The sequence below is a fragment of the Gallinula chloropus genome, assembly GCF_964237585.1.
Source record: "Gallinula chloropus genome assembly, chromosome: 5".
NCBI classification, from domain to species: Eukaryota; Metazoa; Chordata; class Aves; order Gruiformes; family Rallidae; genus Gallinula; species Gallinula chloropus.
Window position 1 is genome coordinate 39201605 of NC_140090.1, and position 24996 is coordinate 39226600.

Consider the following 24996-nt stretch of genomic DNA (forward strand, 5'->3'; position numbering starts at 1 on the left):
TCAACTACATTCTGAAGGAAGATGCATTCCCCACAAAGGGTCTGTTTACTAGTTTGTTGTGTAAGACAGCCCTCCTGGCTATGACAGTGATGAATTATTCTCCCTGTTGCTGTCAATGATAAAACTGTTGATTTTAATATGATGAAATGCTGTCTGTTAATTCTCCGCAGCTGCCTTGTCTTGCAGATCTTTGCATGTGGAGCAAGCACATCTGGTTGTCTGTTAATATTAGATTATAAGCAGTTTGATCTGAGGTGTTTGTCTTGTATATGGGTGGTCAACAGCTCACTTTTTAATGGGAACCATCGATTAGGGAAAAATGAGTCTTGGTGTACTTTAAGGAACAGTTAAACTGGTTTGACTGATAAGATCTGTTGACCTCATAAAAGTAATTTCTGATTGTAGACAGCTGCAAGTGAGATCAGAATAAGTAATATGTTAGAAAAATAATATTTTGTCAATTGTTTAGGGAATGCATTTGGAAGAATGGCAGTAATGTGTAGTAATTTACATGGGAAAAAACATTGCCTCAGCTTGCTTTAATGTATACAAAATATTAAATGTCATCCTCTTGGAGCTTTATAATCATACTAAGATGGATACTTTATGGAGAACTTCTCATTGGCACTAAACTTAACAATACATAACTATTTGAAAAGATGAGCATAGTGGGATGCCTAACAGCGTTTTTGTTTGAACTTGCTTGTTATGCATGGGGTATGCCAACTTGAATAACTTTTTACTAGTTGTAAACAGTAAATACATCTAACAATCATATGTAAACAGTTTTCATCTGTATTGTGCATTTGATGTTAATGAATACTTAAGAATTTAATGCATCTATTAATTTGCATATGAAATTAGCAATGAATGTACTGAAGAGAAACCACTACATTAATTTTTTATTTCTCACTTCTGCAACTTAGTGTAGGAATTGTATTAGCTTGAGTCTCAGGAACAGTTACATTTCATGTTGTTGTCCTTCCTCATCACTCATCTGCAGAAGAGCTATAACTGTGGGATGGAGCCCAAAGTGCTCAAAGCACTCACTAACTTTTTAAAAGTTCCATCTAGAATTGTGCATCACACTTTCTTTCTCAAGGGCCGTATATTTAAAAGGGAATTTTCATATTTATGGATTTTTCCTTTGATTTTTTTGTTGCAGAACCTCTTACTAGGAGTATTTATATAGTTCGTGTCACAGCTGTACTGAATTCCTGATACAACAAATATTTGTTCTTTGTGTTTGCATGAGATTTGTGAGAAAAATCTACTGAAAGGACCATAATGAAATGACCATCTCCCCATTTCATGAGGATGGTGAATTAGTTATTTACTTTAGAAATCCCAGAGGTGGCAGTGCATCCATCCCGTTAAGGATTATATGAAAACAGAGGCCTTGGTCACATTGAACTTGTCATATAAAGTCTCAGATTTCCAAATACATATGTGTTTGCTTAGCTTAACTATTACAAGTAATGCCACAACAGTTGGTACCTAGTATTAAATAAAATCTCGTGGTAGGGCAGATCACACAGAAAAGGTACAGAGCAGATGGAAAAGCAAGCAATAAAAAGCCTCCAGTTAATGCGTTACCTGTCTAGTAAACCTGTATTACATTACATACTCTTTGCTTGGTTTGAAATTTGATTAATATTTTTACCCAAAATATTAAGAATTAATTAACAGGAATATTTTCCTTTAATTGCCATTTTTACCTTTATTAATCTCTCACAAAATAAGTTCATGAAGGTCAGACAGAAAATGTGTAAGCAATTATAATTAAATTAAAATGAATTACAATTAAAATTAGAGTTTATGTGATAAAAAAATAGAACTGCAGTTAGCAGAGATACAAACAGGGCAACCCATGGCATGGTGTCATCATCTCTGATTGATATTAACACATAATCCAGAAATACGAAGAGGATTTTTATCTTAAGTGCATGTTACTCAATTTTTCTATGCTGAATAGTTTGCTAGGCATCAGCTCTAATTCTGCATCCAGCTCAAAACTGCTGAGAGCAATAAAAATTTCAGTAGTGATGCTTAATGTCAAAGCTGATACTCATCTGCAAGGCAGCACATTGTGAGTGACTGGTGGAACACTAGCTGGGTAAGTTATGTTCCATAAATATTGATGTAATGCTCATGAAGCATCTGTATACCTTGGGTCTTGGTTGTTTACATCTTTTGACTTGCTGGGCAAACCCAATTAGTATGTGTTTCTCCAGGTTTTGTCAGTTATTTAAACCTGTGCTTTCGGCAGTTTATCTTTGGGTTTAGATGTGTATGTCTCCCTCTCCTCCATGATCAGAGATGGTAATTTCTGATTTTGGAAGCGATACTCTGGGCTTAAAAATTCAGTGACATTTAGCAGACTCCCTGGCAATGGCGGAAGCTTAATTTGGTGCTTGCACATTCTGAGGCAGTAATGTGAATTAGTATGAGGTGTGAGTCCCTGGGAAAACCATTTTTATGGATGCTGTTGTTCACAGACAGATTGGTCAGCTGCTGGGATTTATTGAATACAGCAAAGAGGCCTTCATCTTTCTTGGACTTGGAGTCAGAGCAAGATAGCCGAGAGGAAAGGAGGAGGAAAACATTTTTATTGCTACTGAGATATCTTTTGCTCTCTCAAAACCCAATCATCTGGATGGAAGTAAGCAAATAGGAAAGGTAGGGCAGCCCTATGCCCTTCTGGAGAAGTAGCTGCAGGCAAGGCAACATACCCCAGGGCATATAGCAATGTACTGACACAATTCCACTCAAGGCCTGGCCCTAAATCTGTATCAAGAAGTACCAGGCTGCTTACATTGACAATGCCTGTGGAGCTGCCATTTCAAAGCTACACAAATACTAAGAGCCACGCACGGATGGAATAAGCTCAGCCGTCTGCCACTTCACTGTGGCCAGCAGTGGCCTGCGGTCTCTGTTCGTTGAGCCTTGCCCACACCTGGAGCTGTTGTTTCCTGTGTTGGCGCAGGATTCCTGCGCTGTATGTAACGCACCCTGGCCTGCTCACAAACTTTGCAGCATTTATACTTCTACCTCTTACATTGTGCCAAGCATGTGGTATATAAATACCAGATACCTGCTATTGTTGGCATTCCTCTTAAATTCCCATCTGACCTTATCTTCTTTTTCTTGTCAGTTTAAGCTTGTGGTTACTTTTTTTTTCTTTTTGCTCAAATATATTCACTTACCTTTCTGTTGCTGTCACATGTAGTATCTGTGATGTCCAAGAATCGTTCTTCTTTCTCTATAAGAATTTTCTGCAACTGTCACCTTTCTAGGGAAGAGCACACCCTCCATTTAAATTCATCAGGGATGTCTTCCAAAGGCATCAAGGCAGTAATAGTTTTCTGCTTTGGTATTACAAACCCTTGGTCATCTAGCTGGAGAATTGTAATAGTGGAGAACATAGCAGATGTATGGGGTGTTTGGATTTACACATGGTTATATTCAAGATGGCACATCATATTTCAGAGTCAGTAGTAAGCTTTTAATGAGACTTAATTATTGGTAGAGTGTTGCTTGAGTACATTGACTACAGTAGCACATTTTTAAGTTTTAATAAAATTTAAAACTTCAAAGTTACTGTGTTGAAAGCATGTGTAGCATGAAACTGCTAAGAGTTAAAAATTATAGAGACTTCTGTGCATCCTGTCACACAGAAAATTGTGTACTATAGAGAAAAGGGGTTTATTCTGTCTTACTAGCGTTATTTTGGCACATGCAGGTACATGGTGTGGCTTTAATCAACTGTACCTCAATGTGAAAAAACATGCACTTAGAAAATAATTATTACACAGATGCAATTTGGGCAAGATTATTGTACCTTTCATAACAGTGTAGCAGAAGGCAATCAAAGGTATTCAGAAGAACATGAAGGCAAATACCACTAAAGAAATGGCAAGGTCCCTTGGAAGTATCACACTTCATATATTGACAGGTGTATGTTTGGTTTTCATTAAAACCTTACTTGGCTAAAACACGATTTCTGGTAGAAATCCTTTGAAGATGAGCCTTGTTTTTATTTAAGTTGGAGCCTCCTTCCTTTAAATCTATGAAATTACTGTACCATGCAGCTCTGAGAGCAAAATCAGGTCTTTTTAGTTTAATTTATCTTGTGTCACAGTATGAAAGTTTTAGTAATGTGGTCCAAACCATTGACCATGTTGACTCATGGGAAGTATCTCATATCAGGGCTTGGTTTGTTTTTTTTTTTTTTTATTTACTTTTTTTCTTTATTTCCCAAAAGAGATGATATTATTAACATGAAAATTTCCCAGTGGGAAAAAGTACTTAACCTCTAGTTTATCCCCATTCTACACAAGTCTGTAAATAATGCTTGTGATAACTCTTGTCTAAATTTAATTTTTGTTGTTGTCTTCATTAGAAATAGCTCTATGAAAAGTTGTTATTTTATCATCTATTTAATGGTTGTCTTTCCAAAATGCTATTTGGAAATAATTGGAAAATATAATTACTTGAGTTAATTAGGGATTTCATTTCTCACAAATTACAATCTTTTCAGTTTCTTGGCAGTACAGAAGTGGAGCAGCCCAAAGGCACAGAAGTTGTAAGAGATGCTGTTAGAAAATTAAAGGTAAGAAAGACATTTTAATGCCATATAAATGGAATGTATTATTAACCTGTTTTCAGGGATAAATGTTTTTTAAGTGTTTCTAGGTAAATTTGTTGTTTCTGGAAGTAGTTACTTTTACCAATCTCTTCAGTGGGGTCTAAGTCCTTTCCTGTTATGTCCATATGATCAGATGTTCTGCTCTATAAGTATTTAGTTGTCTCCTAGATTATATTGTTCCATATAGTATAAAATTTACATACCTTAATGTGTAATGATTCTTCTTTGGAAAATGTAGGACTTTGTTAATGCAAACTTGGGTAGCAACAATTTGGTTTAGCTCTATCTTCACATTATGGCTACTGAATGCCTCTAATTATGGGACTTCAAACATGTTGCTAGAGAATTTAGGAAAATGGACTCTTCATACACCAGAAAATTACTTTGGTAATGCCTGTCCTACATTCCTCTGGGCTGTGTGTTGCTTCCTGCAAGTTGTCTCTTGTTGCAAACCACGGTGTACCCACCTCTTAAAGTAAGCAGTTGGTGCTGGTGATCAGGAGTAAGTGTCAAACCACACCATAAGTGGGCTATGATAGCTCTCTGCATACTGACTGTCCCTGACACCTCTTTGTCTAAAGCTAATGTGCTTGATCCACATAAAATGACTGTTAGACTGGAGGTGAAGATTTGTGACGCTGGTGTGAATGTTTTTCACCATCCAGTTGTGGTAACTGATGATATATCTGGAAATAGAGTTGGAGAAGAAGGTTCACAAACTAAGCCTGTTCATGACATGCGGCATTCCTGCCTTGACCTCAGGGTTTTCATGTTTCATTGAAATAGGTCTGACCATACAAACACCACCTCTGTGCTGGTGCATCATGGAGACATGATTCTCAACCTAAATCCAAACCACAGCTCTAATTTGCTGCTAAGAAGAAAATTAACTCTATCCCTGGTGACACCAGGACAGACTTTCTCAGTTTCCTTTTGGTTATACGTCCTTGGGCACTGAGGGGTCTTGGTGGACAATGAGAAAATATTCTAGTGACATGACCCATTTGAGAGTTCCTAACTGATAACATGTCTGACTAGACTTGTTGAATGGCAGCTAACATGCTTACAGCTTTTCAAATGCTACGGGATGTGGTAGGGAACACTGATTTCTCTACTAACTCACATAGCTGTTGAACTGCATGGTTTCATGCTCAGCTGCTTAGAGCTATCCTGGAGCATTGGTTTATTTAGATGTAAAAATTGTTCTGTGTGCTATTGTGATTTTACATAACTTCTTGTGGGGTTTTCATCTAAACAGAAATTCCTCAGAAAAGGCCAGAAAATTTGGGGGATCAAAATTGAAAAATTTGATTCTTTATTGTTACTATAATACAAAAGGAAGAAATAAGGCATGTAACACCATTCATATAGCTCAGCTTTAAGACCAAGGTTTCCTGTGAAAAAGCCATCTTTCCAAGATTGATTAGTAATTGTGTTAAGGTAATGAAACAGAAGTTCTTTGCCATTAGTTTTGCTCTACCAGTATTGTACAACTGCCTTTAAAGATTCTTTCAGTCATTTCCTAAAATGTTTTATGCCAGAAAGATTTATTATGCTGCAGTTCATCAGACAAGTTATTGCCTATTTGTTTCCAAGTGGTTTAGGTGAACGTGAGTATGACTGTTTTTTAACCATTGCAGCATGCTGCCAGTGGAAACAAAATGTATAATTTGTGTGCACCTTGTGTGGTTTATGGCTAATACTGGAATGAAACCTGTTGTAATATATGTGTTGTGTTTATAAAATTCCATTACTGTGAGCAAAGTTAACTCTGTGCAGAAATCTGTCAAGATAATACACTGCTTTAGAGAAGCTTTCACAGAATCATAGAATCGTTTTAGGTTGAAAAAGACATTTAAGGTCAACAAGTCCAGCCCTAACCTAGCACTGCCAAGTCCACCGTTCTGTTTTAATGATGCTTTATCAGACTTCTTCAAAGTAAAGCAGCTGCTAAATGTCTCTCTTACTGGTGGAACTCCAGGCTAACCTGGGCTCCCACTGATTCCTGGAGGCTTTTGGGGAGTTTGATTTTATGATTTGGTATCTTGAAATAGCTTACTCTGAAAGCAGGTCCAAAAGTGGTTCAAATAACTGCTCTCTGAAATGTAGGAAGAGCCAGAACTATTTTTCTTTCTTGCGAAAAAGTGTTTTTCAGCCGAGTACTAAATTTAAATGTAGAATTCTTTTGTATATGGTTGTGGTGTCACTGGAGTATGTAGATAACTGTTTTAACTTTTTTACACATGTTCCCTAAATAAGTCATCTTGTCTGAATTGCTGATGTTAGAATGCGACCATTTTATTCAAGCTTGGAAGTTTTGAGCTTAGATGTCAAGTGGGATCTTATATAATCACAAGTTTATTAGAAAACTAACGAAGTAATTCAAGACAACTTTTGGAAAGACTTGAGAAATCCTGCAACAGAAATCAGAGAGCAATAAAAAGGTTTTATGCTTTAAACAATTCGCAATTAATTGGATTCTCATTTCAACATTGATTTATGTTTTGCATCTGAATTCTTTGGAGAGAAGCCTTAGAGGTACTGAATTTTCTTATTAATCACACATCTCTAGCTTGGGTTTAGAAGATTTAATGAAAAATTTTAAACCAATGAAAACAGCATGGAAATTAATGTCTTATGTTGAAAGAAAAGATATATGGTGTTTTTTGGGTAGGAGAGTTGTTAAAAGCTGTGAGCTTGTGATGCTATGTTTATAGATTTTATTATATGGATTTGGTTTTAATCACAGTATCGTTAATCATGATTACTTTTTGATGAAAATAATTAGCTACCAGAAAAACAGGTGACTTGTTTAATGTTCTGAGCTATTTTTGCCACTGCTGTGCATCACATTAATAACCTTTTGAAGTCACGTGCTTGCGGTGGTATCCAGACTGTGAAATACTGTCACTGTAAACTATTTTTTTTAAGCCATCAAGTCACCAAACTGTGTTAGAACAGGCATTTGATATATAACTTTTTACGTCTTTGAATCAAAAGTTTTTAACTCTTACCCACACAGACTCTGCCTGCGAAACACAGGTTTGTGCAAGCCTGTAGTATGCCACGACATGAATTTACTTCTACCAGAAGGTGGAGCTGATGTTCTACAGTAAAATTCATAACGTGGAGGAAATTTTCTTGATGCTTCATTGTATCTGTTTTATCCCAAATACAACTACTGTGTTTTCTAAAGGCTGGACGATTTTGCTGGGTCAGTTGAAATTTGAATAGACCGGTTTTTATAGAGGGTTTTCCAGTGGTTTTTTCTAGTTGGGATTTCGTCTTGTGTTTTCAAGTTACTTGGAGGTGCACTGCTGGAGAAAGAAGAAAGTTGGACACAAATGTCTTAAAATGTGTGGTTTTATTTCTAAGATAAGGTGAGCTGTTCTCATGATTTACTACAAATAACTTTTTCCTTCCAGCTTTCTAGTGGAAATAATTTCTAGAAGAAAATTAAAAAATGAAGGAAAATGGTACTAAGATGTTGCATCAGAACATATCTGCATTATTCAAATATGTATATGTTATCAAATCCCACTTTATAATGAAGGACATAATTTTTTATTTAATGTAGGAATTGATTTGGTCCTTTTCAAAAAGTACTTGAGGGGCTGGCAGAGGTGAGAGCAGGTGGAAAGATCAGCATAACAAATGGAAAGGGTGTAACCAGACCACTAGTAAGAAAACTAGGAGGGCTGTTTGAGAGAAACCAGAAACAAGGACCTGAGTTGTGGGTTGTTCCTTCTGCAGACTTCAAAGGGATATTTTAATGAGGACCAAACTTAAGGCTGTTCCCTTACCCAACTTCCAACTCACTCTCCTTTTCTCCCCCTCTTTCCTTCTGTAAATGGAGATAAGCAGAGACAATGTATGTAGAATAAATCATTTTGAAATCACTTGAATCACTTCATCACATCTCAGACCATAAGGATACACAAAGTAGAGTGCTCTTCACACACCTCCACACGTGGCTGTGATGCTGTTCTGCTGCTGCCCTCAATGGACCATCAGTGGATGTTGTTTTCACCTCCCTTTTGTGGTAAAGCTGGTTTTCATTTGTTGTTGAAAAGTCAGAGGAGGGTGGAGTACAGAAAATCTTTAATACTGGGACAAAGAGGTTTCCAGTCAAGCCTTAGAGCCATGACTGTTCTCTTTGAAGTACTGCAGAAAGCAGAATGTGTGGTTTGGGACTAGCCAGGCACAGCTTAAAGAGCAGAGCAGATCAGAAAAGAGTTGGAAAAGAGAATACCTGTTTATCCTCTCTTAAAGAAAACCCCAACCAAACAAAAAAAAACCCCAGCAAAAAATACCCCAAACAAAAACCTTCCCAGCAAAAAAAATCTTCACCCCCAAAAAACCCCGCCAAAAAACCCCGCTAAATCCCCCAAACCTCATACCTCAAAACACAACAAAAATAACCCCAACCCATAACAACAACAATAAAAAGAGTGCCCAACACCCCCCCAAAACCCAACCAACACAAACAAAAACCTTCTGGGAGTGAGAGAAGGAAAAAAGATTATATTGCAAGTCTTCTGCACTGTGGTTAATAGATCAATAGACTTCCTCTCAGTCGAGTGTGCGTTTGCAAAATAAAATACAACATATTCCATAAAAATCAATTTCTGAAACTGCTTTTTCCCTACCCAGTTGATTCGAGATTCAAGTTCACATCTCTGTGGCCTTTTCATCCTGTTCCTCTTCTTGACAGCTATTTTTTAGAGGTTATGATTTCATTATACCCACATAAAAAGTGCATGAAAGTTTGGACCACAATATGACCAAAAATATATGTAGCCATTGCAAAAGAAATAGGGAGCTGCTTTTTTTGTCCCCCCTAGACATCTTTTCTTGTAATAAATGTTTCGAGCGGGGAGGGGGGGGGGGAAGAGTAAAAGCATCTTCTGAAAGCCGGGTACAAAGCTTTCTCTCAGCTTAGACAACTGCACTGCCCTTAAACAGACATCTTTTAAGGTGTCCACATGATGTCTGATGTCTCACTGAGTAAAAGAGCAAAGTGAACCTTTATTCCCTGTACTGAAGATTAGCACCCAAATCACAGAAAAACCTACCTTTGTTTCGACGAAGTTTTTTTAATGAACTCTTGTATTGTGTAATGAGGTGTAAATATGAAATAAATAGCACATAGTTTTCATTTGCATAGCTTAAATTGATTTTGATAGAATTTATTTTAACCATTATTTCTTTAACTAAAGCTTCTGGGGTTTTTTTTAATGTTATTTCTTTCCTCATGTTATTTTTGCTGATTAATCCTCTTGATTATGGTTTGCTAAGATTTCATGCATTAGGATTTCAAATGTAATTTCAGTAAGAGAATCAAAGTTTGCAATTTTCCCAATAACTGTAATAAAAGACAAGACATATGGAGGGTTTTTTTTTTCTTTAAAGCTAAATTAAACTACAAAAATAGATATACTTCTACCTATTCCCCTAAAAGATTCAAGGAAAATATGATGCTGATTCCAAAGTGGTTAAATAAAACCAAGCCTATCCCACTGAGCTGCTCTTATTATTATTGGGCCAAATGTGAGTGTTCTGCCTGAGAACAACATATGCATAAACTAACAGCTTAAGAATTTGGCCCATCATATCTCTTCCCAAGCCATGCTGTGAATCATTTTAATTTTATATCATTATCCATTTTGATGCCAATGGGAGGCTACAGATCTTTACTTAAATGATCTTGTTACTGTGTGAGCTACAAATATCATTTTATTTCAAATATGTGCTGAAAGGAGAAAATAATACTTGTAAATGTCCCCTTTCCAGAGTCCCTCAGAGTCCTTTTTAGGTAGAAAAAAGGAGTATAAAAAATAGAATTAAAAAAAGCAGAGTGGCTGATACTTGACTAAGTGTTAGGATCTACTGTTCATGAGTTTGGGAGGTGGTTGAACTTGGCTGTCTAGAGAAGGTCGGATACAAAAGAAAATGCTGATCAGCATTTGTATGTTATCTGTTATTTCAGAGAACAGAGATTGGGCAGGAAAAGCATTAAGAAAGTAACTGTAACAGAGTTTCTCAATTTATCTACATGGACTTTCATTTACTCTTTCTCAATATAACTTTGTTTAAAAAAATGGTCTGTCTCTCTGGATGTCAGTGTTGAAGAGATTCTTTTGTGAAAAGACTCTGTGTTAGCTTGTTTGGGATATTTGATGGAGTTTCTTATTAAGTGGCTTTCCAGTCCTCTGTGAACTTCTGCAAATATCCTGTGGTCTTTCTCCATTTTAACAACATCCTCTTGCATGTGAAAACCTCAGAACATAAAATTTGAGTAGTTTCTCACAAGTAATTGATGCAATGCAGCCGTTGTTGTCTTCTTAAGGATTCTTTTGAAATATCCAAGGATTGCATTAATCTTCCCAACTGCAGTTTCATGAGAAGGTCCACAGTTAGTGGAAAGCCTACCATGCCATCAAGCTTTTCTTAATTCCATCTTCACAAGGGTAGTCTCCCAGGAAAGTAAGTTTGTTCTAATGATTGGCAAACTTTGTATTGCAACACAGATGGTTTGCATACAGACAGTATGTGTAGTGTTCTGGTTGGTGAAGTATTTTCTGTGTTAGTTGCCCCTCCATCAGGGGGGCAAATCCATGCATTTGTGATCTGCAAGCTTCCTCTGTGATGATTTTAGATTTCAGGTCACTAGTTACTTTTCTCCCCAGTTTTTCCTCTTTTCCTGCCTGCAGATTTTATCAGTAATTATTTTCCCCCTGGTCATTGTTCAATAATGTCATGCTTAAGAAATAAACCCTGCTGGAATACATTAGAAACATATCTTTCCAATGACAATTTCCTGTTTATAACTGCATCTGGAGACTAATGTAACTAACTTAACTAATACTTTCTTTGTATTGCTTCATTTCCTAAATAAAATGGCATGCACAGCTCACTCAAATGCTTTGTCTATTTTAACAAGCTGCATTTTCAGTAAAATCCATATTGATCACTGTTAACTTCATCTCACTTGAATTCCTTAGTGATTGAACTTGATTTATGCCTTTTGAGAGTGATAGGGTCATTTTGTTTACCATTTTTTTAATATTGGCACAGAATTATCTTTTGGAACTCAGTGTTGTAAGACTTTTTGACTACTTGGAGCAAGCTTTGGACAGCTGTTCTAAAATCCATGCAAGTTATTAAGTTTTACTTATTTTAAAAAGCTCCTATGTTGTAGCTGTTGTTCAGCACTCTGAGATTTGTTACAGTTCGAAAACCAAGTGTTTTATCATCATTCTAAACATACTCCATGGCTTTGAGATACCCAAAGAGTCCAGGTGATCTGTGGTTTTGGTGGCCATTCCATTTAATGTGTAGCAAAGTGAGCCAAGTGCAGGACTCGTATGAAAAAGGACCATATAGGTCATCTGAGTTCTGACTAATTAAAGGACATAATCAAATTGTAAATCAGAGGAAAGTGGTGGAGTGGGGGTGTTGAGTAAACATATTAACATGATCTGAAGACAATATAAGTTTAATGTAAATTTTGGGGAAAAAATCTGTGCTGGTAAAACATTAATTGGTCAATCATGTTATTTTTGTTGGAGTAAAGACTTTAGAATCAAACAGTTTAAATCGGTAATATAAAATTGAAGTCAGATTATTTTTGGGGGGTGTCATTAGTGATTTTCATTAAAGAAAAAAAATTCTTTTCCTGTAGCAAGTTTGAATTGTCCTAGAATGTCAGTAAATGTTGTTGGCTAAAACACCTGTAAACCAATTACTAGGTTTTTAAATTTTATTTTCTATAATTATTTTTTTAAAGACATGTATGATGAGATGACCTACCTTAATCAAAGGGATGAATATAGTCATTAAACTTATTGAAAATATACCCTAAATATGTGAGAAATGGGCCTGAATATCAAGAGGAGGGCAGGAAAAGGGTGTATATATTGCAAGAGCTTTATATGTGATACTGAAGAGAGAGACAGGGATAGAAATTATGTTAGGTTTGCTTGGGTTTTGACTAATTGGTTTTCACTAGTAAGGCACCATGTTCATAAACTATTTGGCCAATGACTGTAGCAGTCCTCGTTGGTGAAATGTAGAACAGTTATTTAGATGTAAGAGTTGGTTTGAGAGTGGTATAGAGTGGCTTAAGTGGGGGGGGGGGGGGGGGGGTGTAAGATGATTTGGGTTTTTTTTTTTTTTACTAACTTGTGATATGTGTCAGCTACTATGATAAATCAGCCAGTAATAAATTTTCCAGGTAGGTTATGTTACTGTATGAAGTCAACAGGATTAATTGTAAATTAATGTTTAGTTACTAAAATTTTCAATAAAAGTTTTCAAAATTATGAATAAAATTGGGAGGCAGGGGAAAAAAAGTTAATTATGTCCTTTCAGAGTGCTTTTTTTTAAAACTAGCTGATAATTTGCCATGAACAGAGCTACTTAAAAGGAAAATGAAATAAAATAGATGGAGACAGTGATACTGTGTAAAGCAGTTGAGTTCATGAAGAGATTTCCCAAGTATTAGTTGACATAGAAATTGGGACAGAGTAAAAACCCAAACCTTCAACTATCACTTAAATAAAATCAGGGGGGTTTAGGTATTTTGGGAAAAGCCAAAACTTCCAGGCTATTAAAAACTTGAGAAGACGACAGCTGGTACCAAAGCAAAGTATACAGCAATTCTTTATCTTTGTTGACAAAGTTATCTAAATTCCTGTCACTTCTTAACTGCCATGAGTTGCAAATTTTACAGACTCTGCCTGTTTTATGTGCAGTGTTCATGAGAAAAGATAATTCAGATCTAGCCGCTAGGAAAGGAGATACAGAATCATAGAATCTTTGGGGTTGGAAGGGACCTCAAGAGATCATCGGGTCCAACCCCCCTGCCAAAGCAGCTCCCTAGCTCATATTGCACAGATAGGCGTCCAGACAGGATAGAAAATGTTTTGAATAGAACACATTATCCAACACAGTTATATCAAGTGCTCTCTAACCATCATCTAGTCAACCGTTCATAAATAAATCCTGAGAATATGATTAAAGAGATCAAATATTTCTTAGGTGTTGACAGCTGTAGTGTTTTTACATTGAACCTACTTAAAAGAACTGATTTCCTTAGAGGAAAAGATGGTAAGTATCCTCCATGTGTGTGTACAGGTGTGAGTGTAGAAATAGTGGGATGTGGAAAACATAACAATGTTCAATGCTCAACACCCAAGCAGTTGACAAACTGTCTGAAAGTGACCATGTTTCTAGTATTCTCCTAGAAATTTTATACAAAATTAAATTAAGGGCATAATCAGGAGAACCAGTGAAGTAATTTGAAAAGGCTTTTCTTGAATTAAAGAAATATTCTATAGTGCATAGTGTGCAGCCAGAAATGCTGTTCTGTCCCAGCTTGGACTTTGGGAATGGTTCACATTGTTTATAAGAGATTTTTGAAAGAGGAACAAACCAACTTCGGGTGGAAGGAGTTGATGGGCTCCATCAGAAGAGGGGTGGCCAGCAGGAACAGGGAGGGGATTGTCCCTCTCTACTCTGCCCTTGTGAGGCCCCATCTGGAGTACTGTGTCCAGATCTGGGGTCCCCAATACAAGAAAGATGTGGGACTGTTGGAGAGGGGTCAGAGGTGGGCCCCAAAGTTGATTAGAGTGCTGGAGCACCTCCCCTACGAAGAGAGGCTGAGGCTTGTTCAGCCTGGAGAAGAGAAGGCTGCGGGGGGACCTCATTGCAGCCTTCCAGTACCTGAAGGGAACATACAAACAGGAGGGGAATCAACTTTTTAAAAGGGCAGATATGGCAGGACAAGGGGGGATGGATTAAAACTAAAGGAAGGTAGGTTTAGATTAGCTATTAGGGAGAAGTTTTTTACGGAGCAAGTGGTGAGGTGCTGGAACAGGCTGCACGGAGAGGTGGTGAATGCCTCATCCCTGGAAGTGTTCAAGGCCAGGTTGGATGGGGCCCTGGGCAACCTCATGTAGATCCAGGCCTGAGGTTGGTGTTCCTGACTGTGTCAGGGGGGTTGGAGCTCTATGATCCTTGAGGTCCCTTCCAACCCATTCCATTCTATGATTCTATAAATATTTAGAAAAGAAAAAAGAAAGCTCACTATTAATGTGATTGCTGGTGTATTTTTCATCTTACAGTTTGCAAGGCATATCAAGAAATCTGAAGGCCAGAAGACACCCAAAGTTGAATTGCAAATCTCAATCTATGGTGTAAAAATTCTAGATCCAAAAACAAAGGTAAGAGTCTCATATCTTTATGGTGCTAAACTAGTAATTAAATATGGTTTTAATGTTTTTCTTACTATGTATTTTTAAAAGTATTATAATAAAAGCCATTCTATTGATGACTTTACATGTGGTTACAACATGTGGGTGACATCTTCCCATGAAGGTACATCAACCATGAGCAGTCTTTTTATTTCCCCCACTTCATTTCTTTAAGCTTCATGTAAACATAAATTTAAAGCAAGTTGTTCTTTTTTTTTTCACAGTTTATAGATGCTTTAGGAAATGAGTTAAATTCCATGATAGTATTGGTGATTACAATATCTTTTTCTCTGTGTTTTTGAAACAAATCACTTTGGTATTTTTACAGAGGAATACCAGTTCACATTCATGTGATGACTATTCATTGTGGTAGGGACAGGAGGCCTGTTCGTGTTTCAGGATGATTCTGTACTTGACACTCAATAAAGAAAGATTATAGAAAAGGGGTTCTGTTCTTAAATGCACAAAGTAATTATAGATCTGTAAACCTAAAAGAGCCAAAAGAAGTGTGTGTTCTTATACATAACTATTAAATTGCTACAACAGTAAGAGATTTAAGTGTGAGAGAGATTTAGGGACATGGGAGAAATAGGATACAGAGAAGAACGACTGTAAATACTGAGAAAAGGAATCCAGTTACGGCACAGGGAAAAGATTGCTCATATGGCACATTTTTTTGATAAATGGTTGTGTGCAGAGAGGGCATGCCCTTCTTTATGGGTTTACAGCAATCTGGGAACCTCAGTGCTGCACAGAAACTTTCCTTTTCTAATAGATAATAGTTCACATCGAAAGGGCCTATTTTTCTGTAAAACAAATACTGCTTTCCCATGTAATAAGCCAAATAAAATAAAATACCAAGAAGAGATGTGTTGAGGAAAAACAACAAAAAAATAGTTGAGCTTATTTCAGTCTTGTCAAGTTCTCTTAGCTGGAAAACATTGACACTGCAACTTTTTAAATAGCCGCAACATGGTGTTTAATGGAAAGTGAAATATAATATTGAACATATACAGATAATGTTTAAAAGCTGTTTAAATTGCACTGTAAGTAAGCAATTATTTAGATGTCTAATCTATTTATCTGTTCCCCTGTATTTGGATACCAATGTAATTTTATCTCTGCTTTCTATATATATGATAAAGGTAAGGACTTTTTTCAGTCAAACCATTTTAGCAAACCCTGGGAGATGATGAAATCTGAAGATGATGTGCACCTGGAAAAGGAAAATGGGAACATTTATTAGGAAATGGGTCTGCTATGTTTCAGTACATTTTGGGTGCTCTGATGTACAGTAAGAAACATTCAAACACATTACTTCAACTTTCCTGCTTTTATGTTCATGAGGAAATCCAGAGATTTACTTTGTGCATCCATACCCTAAGCAAGTATAATAATTTCTTGAAAATCATCTGTCTTTCTATTTGCAGGAAGTCCAGCACAACTGTCAGCTCCACAGGATATCATTTTGTGCTGATGATAAAACGGACAAGAGAATATTTACGTTCATATGCAAAGACTCAGAATCAAATAAGCATCTGTGCTATGTGTTTGACAGTGAAAAGTGTGTAAGTATGCGAGGTGCTTTAAAAGCATTTGGGTGGCTGGTACAGGCTTTGATTGCTGCTTTTAAATAAAGCAGCAATGGTTAATAAAGGCAGATCGCCTGCCTTGTAGCTGTGGTCACTGATATAATCATGCCAACACAGTGTCATGTAAATTAGATGCTTTAATTTAAAGGAATGCCTTTGTCTTCACTGACTTAAGGTGGTTTTCAGGGACAATTCTTCTTACTACCCAGCTCGATATCCTAGGCTGAGCATCTACAGTACTCACAGCGAGCAGACTGCTTGCCACTCACTAAGCCTGAAATGTTTGTGCAGCTGTTTTACAGACATTGCTGCAACCCTGTGGCTCAGATACATCAGCAGAAGAGCCTGTGAGGGTATCTGCCTCACATTTAAATTTTAATTTTTAATTTTCTTTTTTTTTTTAATGGCATGGTTCTCCCTTCTCTGCCTGCCTCCCCCACCACGTCTCTCAAGCTTCTTAGAATTCATTGCTGCAGCCACTGACAATTCTCTCGTGCCTGAGATAGGACAAGGCAACTGTTCAAAAATGTGCAATAGCAGGAGAAAACCCAACAACTTTAGGACAGGAAATGAAGAAAATGGTATCTAGAAACAGGGTTATGTGTTTACCTTGGCAGAAGGCAATTAACAAATGAAAACACTGTATGCAACACAGAAAATGGATGTTTGGGGGGCGGTTATAATCTGGAGCCTCTCTTTTGTTTTATTCTAAAGCAGCTGAGGCCATATACAAAGGAAGTACTAAGGAAATAATTTATTTTTTAGAAAAAGATGCATATCCACATCTATTTATATGCAATTATGTAGCAGCATGTGCTACTTCACAATGCTGTGTTGTTGTTCACCTGCATTCCTCCTTCAGTAGCTACTGTTCAGAAATGTTATACATATCAATTTGTTTCTCTTCAACTTTCTATCCTGTGCTTCTTTTTCATACATTCCCATGATTTTAAATTGCCCTTGCAGTCTCTGCACACTATAGTACCGCTTTTATTCCAGACCAATGCACCATTCCTTCTCTCTAACCTAACCTGGTATTGCACCCGCTGTGCCTTTCTCCTCTATTTCGCTCTTGGTACATTAGTACTCTGAGGTTTCAGAGGATCCCGCGTCAGCTGGTACTTTTGGTTTCAGCCGTCATCCTCCCAAGAAGATAGGACTGCATGCTCCCAGTGTCCATTGCACTACTCTTTTATTAACATGGTTATTCTCTAAAGCAGGACTACTTCAGATGTTTTGGTCTTCATTCAGTCTAAATTAGTCAAAGTAATGTATTGTTGTTTGGTTTTTTAATAAAGGTGGGTGTATGGTTATTTTCAAAGCAAAAGATAGAGGGATTAATATTTTTTCCAATTTTTTGTTGTTGGTGTTCCCCTGCCAAATTGTTTAAAAAATAAAAAAGCTACTGCTTACTGTGTTTACTTTCATTATGAAAGCACTAAGGCAAATGGTGAAACCGTATGTTCATCTTTCACTGGGGCTTCTTGTAAGTCAGCTTTATTTTCCAAAACCATGGCCTGCTTAATCAGCTCCTTGTTATGTTTATTTTTACTCCTGTTATTTTTCAAATAGATTTTCTGCACCAGCTCTGTATACGCATCATAACAGCGTATTGCTAATAATCACATAGAGCTAATAAATTATTGTATTTTGCACATATAAATACACCAATTTTATAATTGGAAATAATTGCATGGATAAATATATTTATCCACAGTATGCTGATTGAGATTTTTATAGGAAAATAAAGTAAATAGTGAAAATAAGTGTTGAAATACAAATTTAAAAGCAACAGGGGTCAAAGCATTCACTAACATGAAAACATTAATCCATTAAAACTAAACAAATTTATGTATTGATTGAAAGTCCTGTATTTGCTTTAAAAAACTCATCAGAAAAAGGGATAATGCAGCATGCTATCTATACAGAAATCAGAGGTATAATTTATGCCAAAAAATAGCTAGCCATGTTCTGCCTGTTTAGTCTCCCTTTTTTCTGACGTATTTCTGAGTTGCTTTTGTAACACTTTCTGTTGAAGTATTTTACTGAAAAGTTTTTAACATGCTTTTTTGTAGAGTTGATTTGATGAGGGAGGAAGCAAACATTTTGAACGTGATACATGGCATATTTTGTGATGATCTGATATGAAAGTAATTATACAAAATATTAATATACTAATTTCAATCTTATGTTTTATGTAAAGGCGGAAGAGATAACTTTAACAATTGGTCAAGCATTTGACTTAGCTTACAGGAAGTTCCTGGAGTCTGGAGGAAAAGATGTTGAAACAAGGAAACAAATTGCAGGGTTACAAAAAAGAGTAAGTTCTGAACTATGGTTTTTAAAGATATAAAAGAATACTTTACTGGATTTGTGTTATCTACCTTCTCTGACAACATAATTTCCAGGATTATTCTAAGGTTACTAGGAATTGCAACTAATAAAGGAAAACTGGAAAAAGAACAGGTAACTGTAAAACAGTCTTACATGCTTTGCCACCTTGCAGGATCATTAAAGAGAAAAGCAAGGTTGAAATATGGAAGATATAGAAATTTAATTATTTTTTGTAATCATATAGCTAGCTAAACAATGCTTTGGAATCACCAGATCTCAGATAAAACTTACTCTGAATGGGACCTGCATTGTTGAAATGAATGAATCTCCCAATATTCACTTGCATTGTAGATTCAAGAACTAGAAACTGAAAACACAGAACTGAAAAATAAAGTTCAAGATTTGGAAAACCAGTTAAGAATAACACAAGTCCATGCATCTCCAGTAAGTAACTCTTATATCTGAAGTTACTTAAAATTTATAATCATTGTGTTCTGATAATTATTAGCTGAATTACAATTATGATAAATATTAGCATCCATGTTGTTTCCAGTGATTGTGATTAACACATGGTGATCAAGTAACACAGCTGTTGAAATGTAGTACTGTAGTTATAGTAAGATTGTGACAAGCCAACCAAGTTGCAAATTGCAGTGTCTCAAGTTGTGGTTCTTTACTCCCCTTGTCATACCTATTTGTTGCTACCTAAAGACAGTAAGTACTCATTTTGGTATGCATCAAAGCATTCCAGCTAAGGATGAAGATTTCTTCTGTGCTTAAAAGATTTGGTTCATGAATGCTACCTGGCATTTTTCTAGGAACCAGCATCACTACTGTATTGTCACTTAGAACTGACATTTTCTAAATGACTTAAATAAATTTGTCTGTCTTTCAAAGGAGTTGTTATGTCTCAGGAACTAAGTAAGTAAAAGGAGCAAGTACAGATTGTTCATCACTGGAAATTTCTAACCCTTTCTGCAATTACTGTAGCTGAACACAAGAAAAGTATTTTTAAATGACTGGCTGACTGTTCCTTATACCTAGGGAGGACGTCTAAAAAAGCAGGTTCCATTGCAGCCTTAACCTAATGACTCCTCTCTTCTTACAAGTGTACTCTATCTGTACAGCTTTAGGTAACTATGAAAATAACTAAAATTTCTTAATGTGTGCATAGCAAAATCCTAGAAAAAGATGGACTGCTTTGAAGCCATGCATTTTGGGACACCTGTGTACCATTTCACTTTAAATGGATGTTTAGAAATTTGGGCAATGTAAAAATATATTTGCAATGGAGATGACAGCTTATCAGTATTTTTTATGCTATCCTTTGATATTGATTAGATGGTTGTTCCCATGAGGAATTGTCAACTCATATTACTAAAACCTCTGTAGAGGAGAGAGCACCATAAATTATAAGCACTGTGCAACTGACACAGTGAAACTTGTAAATTATGGATGTCTTCTCACTTATGAAGCATTCAGTGGTAGGCAATTAAATTAAATGCTAGATTTATAATCAATTTAATCTATTCTTTAATCTTTTCTTTTTCTCAACTGGGATGGCAGCTGGTTTGGTTTTATTTATGAATATCATAAATAAATGTATCTTTGAATTCAATTACATAGCCTTCTAAGTTTCTCGTGATAGATGTATTTCCCTTTCATTTATATTATTGAAGAACTAAATTAAGCAAAAGAATTACAATTATTAATAATGACCAAAATATATCCTATAATTTGTGATTTAATTTGTCTTTTAAGATAATGGTGTCTTATTCCTTAAAGAATTAAGATCTAAATGTGTAAATTTGCCAGCCACACTTAAATTCTGTGCCCTGGGTGTTTTTTTAATTGTTAATTACTGTTGGTACAATTAATATACATATTGCTTAAATAGCACTTGTGCTATAAATATATATATGATTTGCATAATGATTCCTATTAAAATATTAATTAATAAGTCCCAAGTTGCCATTAGTATTCTCATATAATTTTATTGCTTTATTTACTCCCTAATCTTCAGAAAGAAAACCACAAACATTTCCTGTCACAAATATCTGAGTTTGCTCATGATTGCAATTGCAGAAAGAACCATTTAACAGCATATTTAATATCTAAATCTGTTTTGCCACAAAATTTAAATGGATCAATATTGGAACAGATTGTCCAGTGAGGTTTGAGCTGTCTGTGCTCTTGGAGATATTCACAACTTCCTTGGACATAATCCTCAGCAGCTTCAGAGAACTGAATCCTGCTGCGAGCAGGAGTTTGGATTAAGCTGCTTTCCTCCTGTGTGATTATTTGATCGGTTGTGAAGGCAACAATCAAACACACATGCACACATTTCTGGGGTATAGTCTCAAATCTAGGAACATAGCTGTATCCCCAAACGCTGTCATCTTTTGACCATACCAAGAGACATCATTCAAGTAGGCCTGCTTTAAACAATACACTGAACAGTAAAATTGTGTACATTGTAAATCAGAGCTCTTAATGATGCTAGTGTAACAGTACGTGTATAATTGAAACAGGTTGAAAATAAATAAATATATAAAATAGTGAGGTTACAGAGTGACTTTGTTGCTGGAAAAATAAAGCTTAAGATTGACTTTGAGAAAGGGATCTTAAGTCAAAGTGCCTGGAATAGCAGTGGATGTGATTTGGTGATGCCTCATCTCTTCTTTTACTATGCGAGCAACAAATATGTATGAAAGAAGGAATTCTTACCAATATATAAGACAGTTGACTATTGTTATAGTTTGGAATTGATTCTATATATGCTTTTAATTCAACTATCATTTCAAGCATGACATTGCAAGGTCTTAGCTCCTATTAAAAAAAGCAGAAGTGACATAAAGAGTATTTTTCTCTATTTTCACTTAATTTCTGATGAAAAACATCACTTTAGTTTAAAAAAAAAGGAAAAAAAGAATTTTTTTTTAAATTTTGGCTGAATTTACGTTTAAATAATTTAAGTAGCGTATTGTTAGAAAAATCTGTACTATTGCCACTCTGCATTTTCCAAATTAGAAAAGAAAAAGAAATCCAGTTCTATCTTGTCATCATCTTGTCTGAGTAAAGATTTCAAATTTTTTAAATACTGAAATAAAATAGCTTACCTAAATGGACCAGAATGTCTAGCATAGGGAATCGGACTTCATTTGAGTCACTTCCTAAGCATTTTTTTATTAGATGGGGAAAAACTTGCTTCCCTGCAGATGTTCTTCATGTTACATGCTGTGAACATAACATAATCATTCTCATGATTTAAAACAGATTTATTAAGCTATGTTTTATGTTTTCTCACAGCTTTCATATCCATGCTATCAAATTATAAAGAGATGCCAGTGCTATATAAGAGCTTTCTGAAGCTTTTTTAGAGATAGAGTGACTTGATTTATTTATATTTAGTTAATTGGATACAGCTCTAACTCCATATCTATCAGTCCAGTTTGATGTTATTCTGTGTCCTCAGGTCTAGGGGAGGAATCATTTAACAATTGATGGAAAGTTTAATCCCTCATACTTGATACCTAATTTGATAAGGATACATGCACCATTAATGGCATCACCTAATTTGTAAAGAAATGTTCAGTTTCAGGAGTCAGCTGCAGATTCTTATATAGTTGCTGCTGTTTATACTTTATTCATATCATGGATTTTATCTTATGCTTTCCTTTTTGTATTTGTTTGTTTGCATGCTGTTTGTAATTTCTCATCTTTTGCCAGATGTGCTGAAATGGCTTTCCTGTTTTATAGGTTGTTGACTGTGCTCTTCCTTTAGTGATTAATGCATGGTCACAGAAATGCAGGGTAGTCAGCAATTGATTTAGCACTTCAGAAGTCAACACTAGCAACTTGTTTAATCAAGTGCATACTTGAAGGAGAAGGAAATGTTGCAAGGGCCTGTGATGACAGTTCACAGAGCATGACAAATATAAACACTGAAATCACATTGTGTGCTATATCCTCTTCTCCTTCGATCCATCCCTATGGCAGGGGGACCACAAGCCATGTGGTCTAAGCAGGCCTTCCCCATGAGAGAAGACTTAGCGTTTTATATACTTTTAGAGTTTTACATACTTTTGCACCTGCAGTAGTGTGAAAGAGTGCTGTTACAGACCCCAAGTGATAGCACTGTCCTGCTTTATTTGTTAAAATACTGCTCTAGGGCAGAATATCTTTCCCACTTGTCAGTTACTGAGAAACCATGGTGTCATTTGTATGCAGTGCCAGTCTATCATTTCTTTACTGCTGCTTCTTCCATCTGAAGTTGATTGATTTTTCTGTCTTTAATTAGTCATCCCATTAATTTTTAATGAAATTAAGTAAGTAGACAATACCTTCAGAAATCTGGAGATCGGTTCTTTTTGTATTGACCCTTGAAACTGTTTTTTTTTTTTTAAAAAAAACATTTCTGCTTTTTCTGACAATGAAGGTCATCTGACTCCCAGACCATTTTCCCTTGAACAGAAACAGATTGCATCTCCTGTTCTCACTTATCAAAAAGACAATAGAATCTGAGAGCATCTCTAAACTGTGGATAGATAACTTCCTATATAGTATATAGTATATAGTTTTAACCATTTGGCTCGTTTCACATTTAAAAATAAAAAGCAGTCTCAGCATGCTGCAGTTCTAAGTAGATGCATCCAGGCTCATTTTAAATAAGCGTCTCTAACGCTTGCTAGTAAATACAAAGGCATACATAAAGCCATTTGCTGGGAGTCATACTTAGGGTCATTTGACCCTAATACTATCAGGACTTAAAATTGAAATCCTCTTTTACTTCCAAAATGTTTTAAAAATATTTTTGCCTTTAGTTTATCAAAGATGATACTTTATGTACGTGATGCTCAAGTATGAATAAGATATAGAAAGCTATACAGCAAGATGTGACTTAAGTGACAGATTTAATTCATGTGTTCATAGCATGAACTAATTGGCAAAAATGCAGAATGCTTTATTTCCAAAACATAGTGCTAAAATATCTTTATTTGCTGATCTGTGACATCAGTATGTGTACAAAGAACATTGCACATGGTCATTTATCAAAAAACCCATCAGTGGTCTAAGAGAAGCAAACGCATGAAGTGAGTTCTAAGTTGAATCTTTCATTTTAAGCACAGAATTAAAAATACCTTGGATGATTGATAATTTCACATAGGAGAGAATCTTTTTCCAGCTGAAACATTTGCTACTAATTATTGTAAACAAATTAATTTTTAGGATATAATAACGGCGTATTAGAATCTTTATTTTGATCCCTCATTTGCTTTGTTTTAAAGAAAATCCAGTTGCATATGAAACTTGAAAATAATTTTTAAAAAATAGGGACCACCTGTTTTCTCTCCAGTTCATAAGCAGTAGAAGTTATAGGCTTGTTTTGGAAACACAAAGGGAAGTCTAATCTAAAATTGCTTTTCTGATACCCCTTGCTTGTATTGCAGATTATTTTCACAAGCCATGTGAGGTTTTATGTAAGGACGTACTGTAAAATACTGGCGGCCTGAAATGGGTGCGAGCTATATGCATGAATAATGCAGTTACATACCCTTTTCATTTTTTGCAATACCTAAGAGGGTGCAAAGCTTTGACAGCAGTAGGCTTCTGCTTTTGAGGGACATTGACATTTTGACATATTGTCAAAATTGTCTTGTTGCTTGTTTATTAGTATCACTGTGAAAATTTGTCTGTGGCTGTTCTAAATCTATCCTTATGGCCAAATCAACATTAATCTAATCTAGGTGTTTTTTCTATCAGTTCATAAACTGTATGGGAAAAATAAAATTTCTTTCTATACTTATAGAAGCAGCCATTGAAAACAATGAGATCATATTTGGAAATACATTAACCCCCCCCAAACTACATTGTATAATCAAATACTTTTGCATAATATGTATTGTGAAAGTTGAACATCAAATCATCAGTCTTCTACACGCTTCTCAAGGTGTTGTAACTATTTAGAATTAATTTTGTTCATCACATTCTATAAATAACAAATTGCTTAGTGGTAATTTTTTTCTACTTTGGGGTTGATGTTTTAAAATATGCTAGTCTTGCTAAAACTTTTTAAAGCTAGTCCTTAACATATCTATATTTACCAGTGCAGAAATGTTTTGCAATAGAAACTCACTTTTTTCATTTCCTGAATGGATCTGTCAAA

The 24996-nt window shown here is 35.7% G+C and overlaps 1 protein-coding gene across 1 annotated transcript in view; it reads left to right on the forward strand.

Annotated features, from left to right (window-relative positions):
* GULP1 (GULP PTB domain containing engulfment adaptor 1) overlaps positions 1-24996 on the forward strand; it is a gene marked incomplete at its 5' end in the record, with an annotated part of 74206 nt that overhangs the window by 28816 nt on the left and 20394 nt on the right. Inside the window, 5 exons of the mRNA XM_084264580.1 lie at positions 4541-4612; positions 14776-14874; positions 16335-16472; positions 18700-18816; positions 19182-19274. Coding sequence (XP_084120706.1) covers positions 4541-4612; positions 14776-14874; positions 16335-16472; positions 18700-18816; positions 19182-19274 — 519 coding nt within the window. The remainder of the gene's footprint in view (positions 1-4540; positions 4613-14775; positions 14875-16334; positions 16473-18699; positions 18817-19181; positions 19275-24996) is intronic.